The sequence below is a fragment of the Egretta garzetta genome, unplaced genomic scaffold, assembly GCF_000687185.1.
Source record: "Egretta garzetta isolate BGI_Z169 unplaced genomic scaffold, ASM68718v1 scaffold27, whole genome shotgun sequence".
Taxonomy (NCBI): domain Eukaryota; kingdom Metazoa; phylum Chordata; class Aves; order Pelecaniformes; family Ardeidae; genus Egretta; species Egretta garzetta.
In genome coordinates this window covers 1602439-1616409 of record NW_009260400.1, presented here as the reverse complement: position 1 = coordinate 1616409, position 13971 = coordinate 1602439, and the positions used below count along the sequence as shown (strand labels likewise).

The window sequence follows — 13971 nt, the reverse complement described above, 5'->3', positions numbered from 1 at the left end:
AGAGGGGGGAAAAAAAAAAAAAAAAAAAAAAAGTGTCGATTAAATAAATGCAAGCCTTCCCAACAAAATTAGCAGCCTGCCAGATGTCTAGCAGTTACTCTTCAGCTGAATTCCCATAATAATTACATCTGCTGCAGTATTGTGCAAGTTCGTTCTAGGACACACTGTCCAAAAGCCAGCCACTGCTAGACTCCAAACAATGCAAGACTGAGCCAGGGATCAAATGATGATCCAGATACAGTCAATTCACAATACGCTGGATTCTGGCAAGCAAGACTCCTGCCTACTTTTTGCAAAGACAGCACAAGGTCTAGGAGCCTTTAAGACAGTTCCCCCACCTCACACGAGGAGCTGAATTCAGATTTAACACCCAACGAAGACAAATTAAATGCTTTACTCCAATAATCTGAACACATGGAACCCATCTGCAGAAACTGCACCATGGATGTTGCAAAGAGGAGGTTGCAGGACCACATCTTGATCTAGTAGCCACAAAATAAAAGGCTGCAGAGAACAATTAGGGTGTGTTGCAGTGGAGGTGCTGAGGCTTAGCCTGCTCTACCCTCAGCCAGAAGCTCAACTAGCTTATATTCACACAGCCACCTGTCCAGCCTCCTGGGATGAGAAATAATTGTTTTTAAGATAGAGCAAACACTGGCCTTTACTTCTACTGGAATAAGTGACAGTATTGCAACTGTTATCTCCAGTACTGGCTTCTCCCAAAGGGGACAGCTTGGGAGAGGCCAGGAGCTTGGACACGGAAGAGCTATGCTAATCAGGATAGTCTTAAGAGATCATTTGGAAATGAGGAAACTTTGTGGGGAACAAGGGTAGTAGGACTGGGTGAAGGGCTGTCCTGCTGTCCATTTTCTGTCCTGGCTTACTGCTGTCCATTTTCATTCTGCAGGAAGTGACAAGCGTTAAAGAAGGGGAGAGGAGAGTGTCATTAAAACAGAATTAACAAAAGCAACAGTAACAATGAAGGCTGTTGAGAAATGGAGCCAGGAGCTTCAGTGGAGAAACAAGATTGCCTCAGAGAAGCAACTCCACTTCTGCTGCTGTTGTCATGCAAGTGCTGTTTCTTAAAAAGACAAAATTCCCCATTTTAACCCAACTCAACCCAAAGCTCAGACTTAACGCACCACAGCACAAGACAATTACCAGAGGTGAGGGTGTCAGGCACAGTTCTAGCCCTTCAGCAGTTTATCCATAATTTGTAAACGGAAGATACATGGAGAAGTGACTATGACTCTCCGAGCAGGGAAAGAAAACAGAGAAGTCTCACTGGGATGAATACAGAATGCCAGCAAACACCATGCAGCAGCTTGAAGAAACTGAACTGGGTAAACTGAAACAAACACTTCAGGAACTGATCCTTCTCTTATCCACCCTGTTTAGAGGGAGGCATTGCCAAACCTGTCGCGTCACATTTCTAATAGAAAAGCTCTTACATACAGCTGAAAATACGCAAGTGAAAAAAAAACTAAACAAAACCCCATCATTATTCTGTCCAACATCTGGTATACAGACTACAGCTCTGACCAAACTGAAGAGCTTTGTATAATTAAAGCAATTCCAGCACTGGTCTGTGGTCTAAACTATTCTATTATGTGGTCACATCCTATAACCTCCAACATGCTCCTGAACCCCACAAACCAGGAGCGGGTCCACTTGGGGAAATGAGAAACCAAGAACTGAACCTGCACGCAGAAACCGATTAGTAACGCCAACTGTTTAAACACTTGGCTTAACAGAAGAATTCCTCTAATGTTAACAGCAGATGGTAAGAGTTCGGTAAGACATAGGCCATTACACACTGGTTATTTTCTAAACTACATAGCAGCTTCTTCTACAAACCTTCACAAATTTTTAAATACCAGAAACCTGCAAGAATTCCTCGATTGTTTTAAACGGAGATTCTAGCAGTTCACAGGCTAAGCATTTAATTCATAAATATCCTGTAGACAGGATGTCCTAAAAATTCCATTTCAAAGACCATCGTTGCTTTCCAAACTTCTTGAGAGCTGCCGCCTTCCTCCCTGGGGGCTGTCATTCTCATGATAAACCACCGTGTCCCAGCTGGAGGCTTAACCACATGATTTGGAGAAGGACAAAGAACTCCCATTTGAAAGCGAAACAGATTCCCTTAGTCCTACTCTAAACGAAAACTCATTCCTACCTCTTAGTACTTTTTTAGCTCTTTCTTTTCACTGGCTTACAGTTATATTAGAGCATGCCTTTAAGTCTGTGTCAATAATAGTGACAAGTGCATTTTTGCTTGAAGTCCAGTAGTGTTGCTTAATGCCTCTCTGCTGGAGCTTTTGAAATAAAGGGTTTGATTTACCAGAATGAAGTCAGTGAATAAGATGCATTCATCTAGATTCACACAATACAATTTTGGTTCAGAAAATATAGCAGCCTAGTTGAAGTTAAGAGGACTAAACCCCTGGGGCACACTGAGAAGTATTCTCAGTTAGAAAAAGAAGAGATCTATAGATTTTAATATGAAAAGATATCTACTTAGCTCTGCACAATCCCAAGCTGCCCGGAGTTTTGCACAGATAGACATTATTTTGTATGCAGACACAAGACTTCAGAGATGCTTACTACCGTTCTAATTGCTCCAGTTAGCTCCTTTCAGTGAGTAAATAGAGACATTTTAACGACTCTGAGGAACCACAGCTGGACTGACTCACTTGTGCCTTCATTACAAGTTTTCTGCAGCTTCTTGCACACGTCATGACATTATGAAAACATCACATTTCAGTCCATGAACTCTACACTACTGTCCCTTTTGTTATTTGTCATGGATACAGTTTGAGTTAGTCCATGAGAACTCCATTCCTATACGCCAGCCCATGCCCGATATAGGTATTTCCATGCTCCACAGCATCTGAATTTGCACCAATACAAACGCAGTCACCGCTAGCTCAGAGGAGTTTGGTGAACAAACAGATCTGCAGTGACAAAATTCCAGATTATTCTCACTTAAACCATACTGATGGGATGACAGCACATTTTCCTGGGCTTCTGTTTACTACTGCAGGGAGACTCTGTGGCTGTGACTCACTGCACATTGCTTTTCATGCAAGAATGCCAGGTGGGGAATGCAGGCTGTTAGGTCTCAGCTCACATCTATCTCCACAGCAAAGCCCTCATCCATCTAGCTCCCCAGACCTCAGTATTTAACTGCAACAGAGGGTTTGGTCCAAATCCCATCCACTTCTGTCTGATGGGCAGACACATCCCATAACCAAAGGGCATCCCCCATGCAAGCAATACCTACAAGTGCTTCTAGCACAATCATTTTCTCTTGGAGGTCTGTATAAAGCAGTTGGGAGCCAATCCTCAGTCTAGAGGGGGAGCTGAAAACACCCCTGAAGTGCGCACCTCCAATTTTAGCAAGAACTGACTGTTCCGCAGAGACACAGTCCATTATTTTGTTCCCCAAAGACTCTAAGATGGAACAGGAGTTGCTTTCTACTCCTCAGCTACTGAACTGCAAAGGCAAGGATCTCCACCTACACAACAGCTAGAATTCATTTACTGCAAAGCTTAGCGTAAAAGTAGCCCCATGATTTTGGGATTCTCTGTGGTTAACCTGTGGGACAGTAACAATAGACCCTAGCAGTAGGTACACACCTGTGGTGATCAGCACCTCCACCACCAGCCACCTGTGGAAGAAAAAAAGAGGCTTGGTATTGGTAGTGTGTATCACCACGTACCAGCCAAGGTTAGTATTCGCTCTGACAGCTGCAAACCTGTATGTGTCTTACAGAGGCTTTGCAGCGTGCGCACACTGTGGCATCGAGGCAGAGCCAGGCAGCCCAACGCTGCAAAGTGAACGCTCAGAAAACAGCACTCAGACAGTTTCAAGATTAGATAGTGTTTGAAAAGGTTCTGCAGTCTTTCTGATTAAGACCCCCTAAAAACTGTTCCTGAATTCAAAGAGTTATAACTTGGGGATTGGTTTCACGTAACTTTTAACTGTATTCAAAAAGTAGCACGGTTCACAACGGCTAGATTCCAGCCTGTCTGAAATCATCGAGATCTTCATGCTGGAACCTGAAGAACTTGGAAGGAGGAAAAAAAGAGGCAGTGAGACTGGTCTGTTTTATGCAGGTCAAAAGTGGTCCTCCATCTCCTGAGAAGTCAAAGTCCTCCTCTGGAAGCCCAAGAGAAAAGGTTTTAAAACTGTAAGGTGACATCAGAAGGCTCCATCTGTCAGAGGCAGCAACTGTTACCAACTCCTTTTCCAGAAGGCAGGAGCAAAGGTTTGTCTCTAACAAACTGGAACGCCTCTTTTAAGAAAAGCATGGGTTTTTGATATGAACTGTGGAAATACTTTCCTTCTGACCCTTTTATTTCTGGGGAACACGAAGGCATTTTGTGCTCAAAGCTCCTTCCACGCTTCTTAGGCAGCACGTGAGTCTCAGAACACGAGCACAGGAATTGATGGCAGGTCTCAGGTGGCAAGGTAAATCCCACAGCAACGTTTGAAATTCCCACAGTGTTACTGGCTCCCTGCAAGACACTCTACTCTATGACTACTTAAAAACAAGATACCATGTCACCACAGCAGGCTAAGGTCTCCACTGCAACAATATGGCATTTCTATATCCAGTGCATAAACCTATAGGAAGTCTTTGCGAGATTTATACAAAGCGCCGCCTTGGAAATAATCACCGGGACTGCCAGCGCCCAGAATAGATTCATTTCAGGCTTTTGAGGTGTTTCTGAGGAACTCTGTTCTCACCCTCAAGAGAAAGGCAGGACAAGAGATTATGTTTCCTCTTGTACTTTAGTAAGGCAAACCCATTTCAGATCAGGAAAACAAACGCCAAACCAAACCCGCAATCCAATATATTCTGCCAATTCAAATCTTCACCTTCCTGGAATCAGCAGCATTCTATACACTGCCGCGTATTTGAATAGGGAGCGTGTCCTAGCCCAAACAGACTGTTTTCTTTGCAGATACGCATAGAGGGAAGTAATAAAATACAGGCACTGTTGCTGATTTCTCTTCTTTGTTCCGTAATTTGTATCCCACTCTCACAAAGAGCTTATTACTGTAGTTGTCAACATGCATATAAAGAATAGTGAGCATGCTCCAACAAAAAGCATAATCACTGCCTGCTATGTCAGAGCAAGAAAGCATGAGAAGTTCAGCAGCTTCAGGCTGCAAACATCCAGCTGATGCAGCACATTGGGTGACGGATGCAGCTGCAGGCAGGTGCTTCTTTGTCAAAGGGAAGCGTGACAATTCTAGGGGACCAGAGGGTGGCTTCTAAGTACAAACAGGTGGCCGCTGATTCAAAGCATAACTTTTGGGGATGGCACACAATCATCACGCAGCACCTTTCCTATCTCCTTGGACAGAAAAACAAACCAAAATAACCCTAAACAAACAAACCCCATCGAAAACCATCATCACCTCCCTGTGCTTTAGAAAAACACCACATACCTTCAACATGTCTCCTCACGGTCCATACAGCATTGGGGTTACCAGGCAGCTCCGAGACGGCCATTTCGGATACCTAAAAGTAAACAGGAAGACGATTCTTTTACAGATGAAAGTCAGTAAGTCACCAAACCACCAGTTTTTAAGCTTTCCCACAATTGGGCAGGAAAGTAATTCCCAGTCCTGATGCTCTCTCCCCATGCCAGATGTGCTACAGGGTAGAACTAATTCAGCTATGATGCAGCATTAGACCTCAGGATGATCAGCTTTAGAACAAGGCCACCCGCCCCCAGCAAAGAGATCAGCAAGCAGCAGCTGGCAGAGACACCGGGAATGTTCCAGCTCGATACACTCAAGTGAAAAGACAAAATGCAGGTGGCTGCAGTCAATTGAAGAAAAAAAAAAACAAACCCACAAACGTTTGAGACTGTAAGAGTAAACAATACAACTCTTCTATTTCCACGAAGTGTGCCTAGAGAAATTTGCCCTCCAGACCACAGCAAAAGGAGAATCCCTTCATTTCGGCACCCTTATTTCAAGGATTTTCTCCCACTGTCCTCGCCTCTCAAGCCGTTCTTTCCATGTGCTGGAAGTCTTACCTCAAGTCCATGTCTTAGAACCCTCAGAGATGACCGGGGCCCCCGACCACAAGCCACATACAACTGGGGTGTGTCTTCATTGGCCAGATCCGCTATCTGTGTGGCAAAATAGTTTCAAACAACATCCATAGGAAGAAAAAATAAAACTAAGCTATATATGCCCCACTACTTCTTTAAGAACGTTTTTTTCAGACAGGGAAAACAGCGAAGATGCCATGGGGTGTACCATCTGCTGCCCTGAAATAACGTCGAGTTTTAACCAAACTCACTGCAGAGCAGAGAGCTGGTCTAACTGTCAACAGAGGAGCAGCACAGGACTGCTGGCTGACACCCTGCATCCAGCTATATATTTATCACCCCACGAATCTAAGGCTGCCAGGCCAGGTACCAGTCTTAGACAGCTGACTTGCTTTTCAGTATTTCTGGAAACAGAGGATAATGTAGCTTTGGTGACTCCGCTTACATACAAATACTCCACAGAAAAGCAATGAAAAAATCATGCATCTATGATCAATTCCTCTGTGAATGAGAAACACTTACTTATGTGGTGAATGGGAGCTTGCTGATGGCAACGTACCTGACAACACAGAATAGGAGATAAACTGTCCAATTCATCCACCAGCACCAGGTTCTTGAGAGGTCGTGGCTGAAAAAAGAACGTATCTCCTTCCTCAAGAGGCATGGCAGAAGAGAACTCTGGCTCCTCATCATCATCACCCAGGTGAGCTATCTGGTACAGGTAACTTGAGACAGAAAGCAAGAGCAACAGCATGTTCAGTGCAAACCTCACATAGACTTCTCTAAGAAAGGCTTAGGCAGATATTCAGGCAGCAGGGAGGAGACAAATTCTTCCCTACATTATACAGCTATTAAAATTTAGCCTTAGGGCTTGTCTTCTTGGTGACAAAATGTTTAAAGGGAATCAGAGGCCTGCAAAAAAACCAAACACAAAATCCACAAACAAAAAAAACCCACAACCCTCCCCCCTCCAAATCTTCTCATTTGTAGCTGTCACTGGCAAAGTATCCCAGAGTTTCAGTTTTCTCTGTTTACCCTTGAGCCTTTCAGATATTCTTGTGTTAGAACCAAAGCACTGACAGCTGAGGCCAAGAGCAAGGCCAATGGCTGAGACTGCAACTCCACAGTTACCTATTTTATCAGAATACTCTCACCTCACTATTTTTAACCACATTCCCTATTCCATTTTATCAGCCTGAATATCACAACGATCACGTTAAACTTCAGAGGAAAAAAAACCCACAAAACATAAAGATAAGACTGATTTACTTCCCGGTTTTAATAAAGCTCAAATGAGTATGGCTTCCTCAAGAGCTTGGTTCACACAATCCAATTCAGGTTCACTCCAGTAAACTGGCTGGAGCTCCCTCAAGTGGCTGACTGCAGATGTAGCCAGAAAAAAAAAAAAAAAAAAGTATAAACCTCCATTCCTGTGAATCCCCCCCCACTTAGATGCTGTTAAGCCATCTTCAAAGGTGTGCAAAGTCTTTCGTAAGTCTTTTTACTTCTGAGTGGGTCGTAACACACAAAAGTTCAATGAAAACTATGACACTAATTAAAAGATAATTCATCTGGATATATGATGGACCCTATATGAACTGCAAGTGCTCAATTCTTCCAAAACCTTCTGCGACAGCATATGATCTTTTGTCCTCTGCACTATAATAACTTATCTGGGTTCAAACAACAATAAAATTCCCCCATTCAGTCATAGCCTAAACCAATTGTTCTGCTCAAGCCATGTGAACAAAGCATTAATCTACCTGTTAAAACAGGGGTGTTGCCTTTGTATGTACAGTAAGTTCAAGGGTCAGTTTGCAGCCCTGAACAGAAAGTCTGTTTCAGGGGAAAAATGCTGACATAAAATTGTTTACTCACTGGTTTCCAAATTCAGATGCCACAAAGAGAAACCCTGTCTTCAGCACACACATGGCAGCGGCAACAGGAACAGTGTCAAAGTACTTGAGTCGAATCTCTGTTACCTGAAAGCAGAGGAAGATGTGACTGTGCTAGCAGAGTACTAGAGCTGTACATGTGCGATTTAATTAAAAAAAACCTGCCTAGCTATCCACTCCACAGAAAGGAAGCAAGAGAGTGGGCCAGACATAACCACATCAGTTTGGAGCAGCAGGAGCAAGAGAGTGGGCCAGACATAACCACATCAGTAGTTTGGAGCAGCAGATTATAAATCACAAAGTCCAGCAGACTATTTTGACGGTACAAGTCAGACTGCCCATTTTCTTCTAAGACTTCCTGGCTTTGATAACACTGAGTCAGTTTGGAATAAAAAACAGCTGCAAAAATAAGCCAGCTGTCTAGAAGAAAGAAGAAATTTGCTTCACTGAACACCAGCCATTCCCCAATATGTGAAAAATTAACTGTCCTGAGCAAGTTTCTACATTTGACATGGTCACAATAGCTCTTGGTGAAGCCTCTAAGAACAATCTTAAGCCACTTAAAGATGCTACACTATCATCCCTTGTACCAAATCCAATACATTTAGATGAAGGAGGAACTAACGCTCAACAGTTACTCAACAAACCCAACTGATTCATTGCAGCAGAGGTCTTTTCACTGCAAAACACTAGGACACACAGCAGCAAGCCACTTCAAGCCTGTTATTTCAACTCATGGAACAGGTGTACCAAGCTAGCTACCTCAGTTCGCAAAAAAGATTGATTGCAGCATGCAAAAATCGAATTAAGATATGAAATGGAGAACCCTACTGCAATCAAGAGAAACTAAGTTCCCCAGAATTCGTTTCTGGAATACCCTCTAGAAGGTCCACGCCGCATTACAATACATCTTTTGAAGAAAGGACTGCTTGCAGAACATCTAAAATATGCCCAAGTGAATCTGCAGCATAATTCTCACAGGATTTTGCAAACCTTGTGCTGTGTCTCTAGATGAGTAAACACCAGTAACAACTGCAGGTATTACAAATCACGTAACAGACGTGCCATTACACAGCTAAAACCACAATATTAACTATTTATCACTTTAAAGAATCATAAGGACTCTTCTCAATCAATGCTTTTGTTGTTCTTCACATGATGCTTACCATGTCTTCATCCGTCTCCAGAGTAATTTTGAAGATGTCACCCTGCTCTGTCTGGGCCAGGAAGAAGAACATGGACTTGGTCTTATGTGTGGCAGAGCAGACAAAAATCATACCTCTCTCTGGGTCATCCAAGTCATTCTGTCAAGAAAGAAAGCGGAGGTCATTGGTGGAATTACCCGGCAAGTGCAGATGCGATTTCGTGGACTGAAGTATTTCCATTTCACATGTACCTTAAGAGCTGAGAGTTTGCGAGGACACTTTTAACACAAAGCATGTCCCCTCCGTTACACCCGTAGTTACCCTTGGTAGATCCCTGCCCCCAAAGAAAATAAATTTCTAAGACACTGTGCCTAAGCATCCCCTCTCCTCCTATCTCTTTCACCCTCCTCCCCAGACAACTCCCTTGCGTATCAAAGCCGAACACGGAGGCAAGGGCTGCAATCCACATACAAGCTGACCCTTGGCAAGCGGTCGCAGAGCTGTCAAAGCACACGATGATCTGCAGTACCAAAGGGGGAGGAAGAAGCAGCTTCAGATGCAACACAGCAGCTGTCGAATTGCGTACACAATGGCAACCATGACTCACCATCTCAAATAATCTGATCTTACACTGACAGTGCTGCCACCATGCTGCCTGATCAGAGTCTTTGGAGTATCTCCAGCATAAATCTCAGAGAAGAGACATGAACCAAGCTCATCACTTCAGGCTATGCCCACCCCTGTCTTCCCTCATAGGTAATAGAGAGCCAGGAAGGTAGATGATAGGCCAACACACTTTTAACTCCTTTTTCCGTACTTTGAAACTTTGATGCCTTTAACCTTGAAAGGCAAACACCAAGCACTCATTTAGCACTGACAAAGATAATCTCAAAAAAAAAGGGTACGAATCCTAAAGTTCTCACCCGTCTCCTGGGAATTGGGCATCTGATATCAGGCTGGTCACCAAAATTTTTATAAGTAATATAGTTTTCTGAACAGATCAGCACCCCACTAGGTCCATCAGAACCACCAGGAACTGAAACACAGAAAATAAACATTCTTATGAGAAAAGCCCCAGTTGCGACTGACTGCAGAACATTGATTTTGGTTTTCTTTAAAGCAACACAGTTTCCACTGCTCTGCATCACCCTGCATATATAAATCTACTCCTATTGAGGGGAAAGACAAAACACTGAGTACAGTTTCCTGGGTCAGCGTAAGAACAGGGCAGATGGAACTGGGGGACCAGGAAGGAGAAAAAGGAAGGCTGCAACTTCAGACAAACTGCTTACACTTCATCCTTCATGGCTTATTCTCATCTAGAAAGCCACAACATGCCCAAAATACCACATTAGCAACCTGTCAGTCAAACACAACCCTTCAGTTACTGACACTTGCTGTCAAAAAAAAAGCCACCAGATGATTTCCTGACGTATCTTTCATTTTCAGAGTGCATTTTTTTAAAGTCCTTCTATTGAAATCCTGGCGTACCAAAAGATATCATCAAAATAGTAGTAGCGGTCAGATCCAGCCCAATATTTGGCGTCTGTCAGCTGCCTACAGAAGATGCAACAGGGCAAGCGTACAATTAATTTATACTAATGGATCAGACAACCATCAAAACAACTCCTAAGATGTAAAGCGCATCAATTCTGTTTCCCTGGGATATGGGAACCAAGTAGACCCACAAAAAAATGACTCAGTGGCCAGGCGGGCAGTACCTGTTATAAGGAAGTTGCCGTGCTCTTCCAAGGGCTCGCTGTATTTTCTAACAACGTGGTTCAAACCCAAGTCCAGTTCATAAAACGTCAATGTCTGTTGCGTGTTGGCTGCTGCTTCTCCTGTGGGATCATTGTCTGCTTCCTAAAACAGAACACATGAAGGTGTCTTTCAAGAAAGTTATTAAAGGAGCAATGCTGATGCATCGGGAAATGGTTTTGAGTAAAGTTAGAATGGAAGTCCAGAAGACAACTTGTTGGAAGATGCACATAAAAAGGTTCAGAGGAAAAAAACCAGACACTTGTCCAGTTGAACAGCAAGAATTTAAGAACCACCAAGACAGAAGCAGCCAACGTTGCCCGCCTCTGCAGACAGATTAAGAACAGAAGAGAAACAACAAAGCTCAAAACAGAAAAGGGAAATCAGGTTCTTCTCACCTCATAATCCATTTCCAGACAAGCAAACATGGGGTTTTCAAATCCCACATCGACTCCCACCACATGGTAGACCAAGGTATTGGCCTTGTGGGCTTCCAGTGGGGAGGAAATGGTGAGACGAGCAGCAGCATCTCTGTTCAAGATATACACCAGCTTCTGCTTTTCAATCGCACCTAAAAGAAAAGGACAACAGAACCTGAAGCACATCACCTGGTGACCAAATCTGATCGTGCCTGCAGTCCAATACCAATGTAAGACTTTGCAGGAGAATATCAGTGTCACCTCTGCTGAAGTTCACTACTGGTATTTATCTCTGTGTCACCAATTAACTTTGAATGTCTTGTTTTTAATGTTTCAGGCAAGCACAAATGACAACTCCAGCTCTTTAAAGCCAAAGACTGACCCTCTTGGCTACGTCCACCTAGCCCAATATTCAATCTACAACAGCTACAGGCAGATCTACTCGCTTGTTCCACTGCACAAGAGATGACAGACTGCAGGGGGGCAAAAACAAATTGAAAAAAACAGCCAGACATTCCCCCATTTTAAGCAATTTGGCAAAGAGACCTTTCCTCAGAAATATTTTAACCAAAAAAAAAAAAAAAAAAAAAAAAGTATTTTTGCCTGATACACAGCATTCACAACATAGCAAATGCTTGTCACCCTTAATTATTACTGTGAATGGCACAACTGTGACTGAGCTACCTTCTCACCCATGAAAACAAGACTTGTTAGAAAGATGACAGTATTATTTATCGTTATTCCCGATACAAAGGGGGACTGTTAAACCCCCGATCATTGCAAGTCCCTGCTCTCAGCGGATAGGAAAGCGGCATCGCACAAAGCTGGCTACGGCAAACTGAGAAAGTTCACATCTCAAGTAACTAAACTACCCCATAGTATAAAAAAATTACCCAACTGTCCTTCTACCTGCGAAGCCTGATCAGAAATGCATCCAGCTGTCTCCACGATGCATCTCAGAGAAGAGACATGAATTCCTAACATCATTTCAGGCTATGGGAGCTGACTGACCATGCTGTAGCACCAACACCTGCAACCCCAACTTCTCTCCCAGAGATCACACTTCAGGGCTCCGTGCACCGGTAAGCAAGCTGGCCTCTTCCCAAATTGTTTTGGCCCAGTGTTAGAATTAATTTGAGCAATTCCATCAGCATCAAGAACTATTCTGAATGCCTGCATTCTCCCTGACAAGTCTCATAGCCTAACAAACTGCTCAGGAAGAAATGCTTGCAATTATACCTGGCAGAAACCCTTTGGGTCTACAGCCAAGTACTGGCCTGGAACGATTCTGCGACATCCACTCTTGCCAAAGGTTTCCTGATGAATCTTCTCAAACACGTTCTTTGAGGGCTGGTACTCCAGAATAACAATGCGTCCCGAATCACTGCCCACAACGATATAGTCTTTGGTCCCACCCGTCAGCCTAAAGGCCATGAGGGAGCGAATGACTCCGAACACTTCCACAGTCAGCAGGGTATGAACCTTCCCTGTGTTGGGATCCGGGCGAAGTAACTCCAGGATCTTGCCCCGGGAAACAACGATTTCTTGTTGTTTGGTTCCTAAAAAACCCAAAACATGAAGAAGAGCTAGCAACAACACAGCAGAACATGCAATTTCAGGAAGAGCTCTAAGAAAGAAGATGAAACTTCTTGACACTAAATGCCAAAGAGTTTTATGATTACTATGGAAAACTTCAAAGCAACTCATTCACCACCCTGGGGTGCCGCTGTTGTTTGAGAATCTTTTAACAGACCAGGACACTGAACAAAATACTAAGTTAAATCTATGCATAACCTAAGCCAAACTTCTCTTGATCTTTCCACAAGTTACAATAGCTCAAGTAACACACTCAAGAGCAAACAATAACACACCAGCGAAAAAATAATACACAGAAGCAGACCGGCTTCAGCAACCAAACCAAGTAAAGAACAAACACCTTTTTTTCTTCTACTACCGGAAAGAGCTTGAGCCGAGATGCGCTAAGGGATGAGACTATTACCTGAGAAATTGCCATGGATAGCATAGCTAATGCCAGTGGCGCGCTGCAACGTCAGGTTGTAGAGAAACATGTTGGCAACGGGCTTGCTTCACCTTATCGTAGCTTCTACAGAGCCTGCAACAAGTAGAACACAAATATACACTCCGTAAAAACTCTTCCATCTGTCACAGAGAGAGAACTGCTGCCCTCTTGTTGGTCTGCATGTATCACTTTACGTTAAAGACTTAAATGCCACCCAGCTAAAGTTATTTGCTATATATTAGTACCACGAGGCAAGAAGCTGTCCCAAAGATAAGCAGGCTGCCGAGCGTCAGCTGAGCTCCTTCCCGCCGCATAACTGATCAGGATTTCCAGCTAATTACTTTTCTTACGGTTTTAGTTGTTCAGAAACCGAAGTTAGCAAATCCCTCTAGAGGTGCCCTGCGCCGTTACACCTCACTGCTCTCGCCGCTTCATTTAATATGAGCCAAGCTACCCACGACAGCTTGGAGCGAGCGCCTGACTCGATTCCTTTCCCCGGGGCTAAGGCGGGAGGAAACCCCAGCTGCACACAGACCGCAGGCTCAGGGAACCGGCCCTCAGCCGCTCCGCGCCTGGCCAAGGCCCCTCCAGGGCCCGTAGCCCAGCACCGCCCCGCATCCCGACCGGGCTCCCCACGCCCTTCGGCGAGCAGGGCC

At 44.0% G+C, this 13971-nt stretch overlaps 1 protein-coding gene and 2 non-coding genes across 4 annotated transcripts in view; all 3 read right to left on the bottom strand.

The window, feature by feature from the left end:
* Positions 1-13406, bottom strand: part of SF3B3 (splicing factor 3b subunit 3) — a 27477-nt gene extending 14071 nt beyond the window's left edge. The window contains exons 1-11 of one of the 2 annotated variants that reach the window (XM_009643264.2): positions 13295-13406; positions 12535-12854; positions 11597-11603; positions 11275-11447; positions 10840-10981; positions 10042-10154; positions 9140-9277; positions 7957-8060; positions 6638-6803; positions 6061-6156; positions 5465-5537 (exon numbers count right to left, since the gene is read on the bottom strand). In XM_009643264.2, the coding sequence (XP_009641559.1) occupies positions 5465-5537; positions 6061-6156; positions 6638-6803; positions 7957-8060; positions 9140-9277; positions 10042-10154; positions 10840-10981; positions 11275-11447; positions 11597-11603; positions 12535-12854; positions 13295-13364 (1402 nt within the window). In that variant the 5' untranslated portion in view covers positions 13365-13406. Of the gene's footprint in view, positions 1-5464; positions 5538-6060; positions 6157-6637; positions 6804-7956; positions 8061-9139; positions 9278-9725; positions 9922-10041; positions 10155-10839; positions 10982-11274; positions 11448-11596; positions 11604-12534; positions 12855-13294 lie in introns of those variants that run through there. The other variant, XM_035898716.1, reaches the window with a different exon arrangement.
* LOC118452756 lies at positions 9770-9849 on the bottom strand. The gene has a single exon (XR_004842591.1). It is a non-coding gene; the product is annotated as a small nucleolar RNA SNORD111 (small nucleolar RNA).
* On the bottom strand, positions 12210-12291 carry LOC118452758. The gene has a single exon (XR_004842592.1). It is a non-coding gene; the product is annotated as a small nucleolar RNA SNORD111 (small nucleolar RNA).
* Positions 13407-13971: the final 565 nt, after the last annotated feature.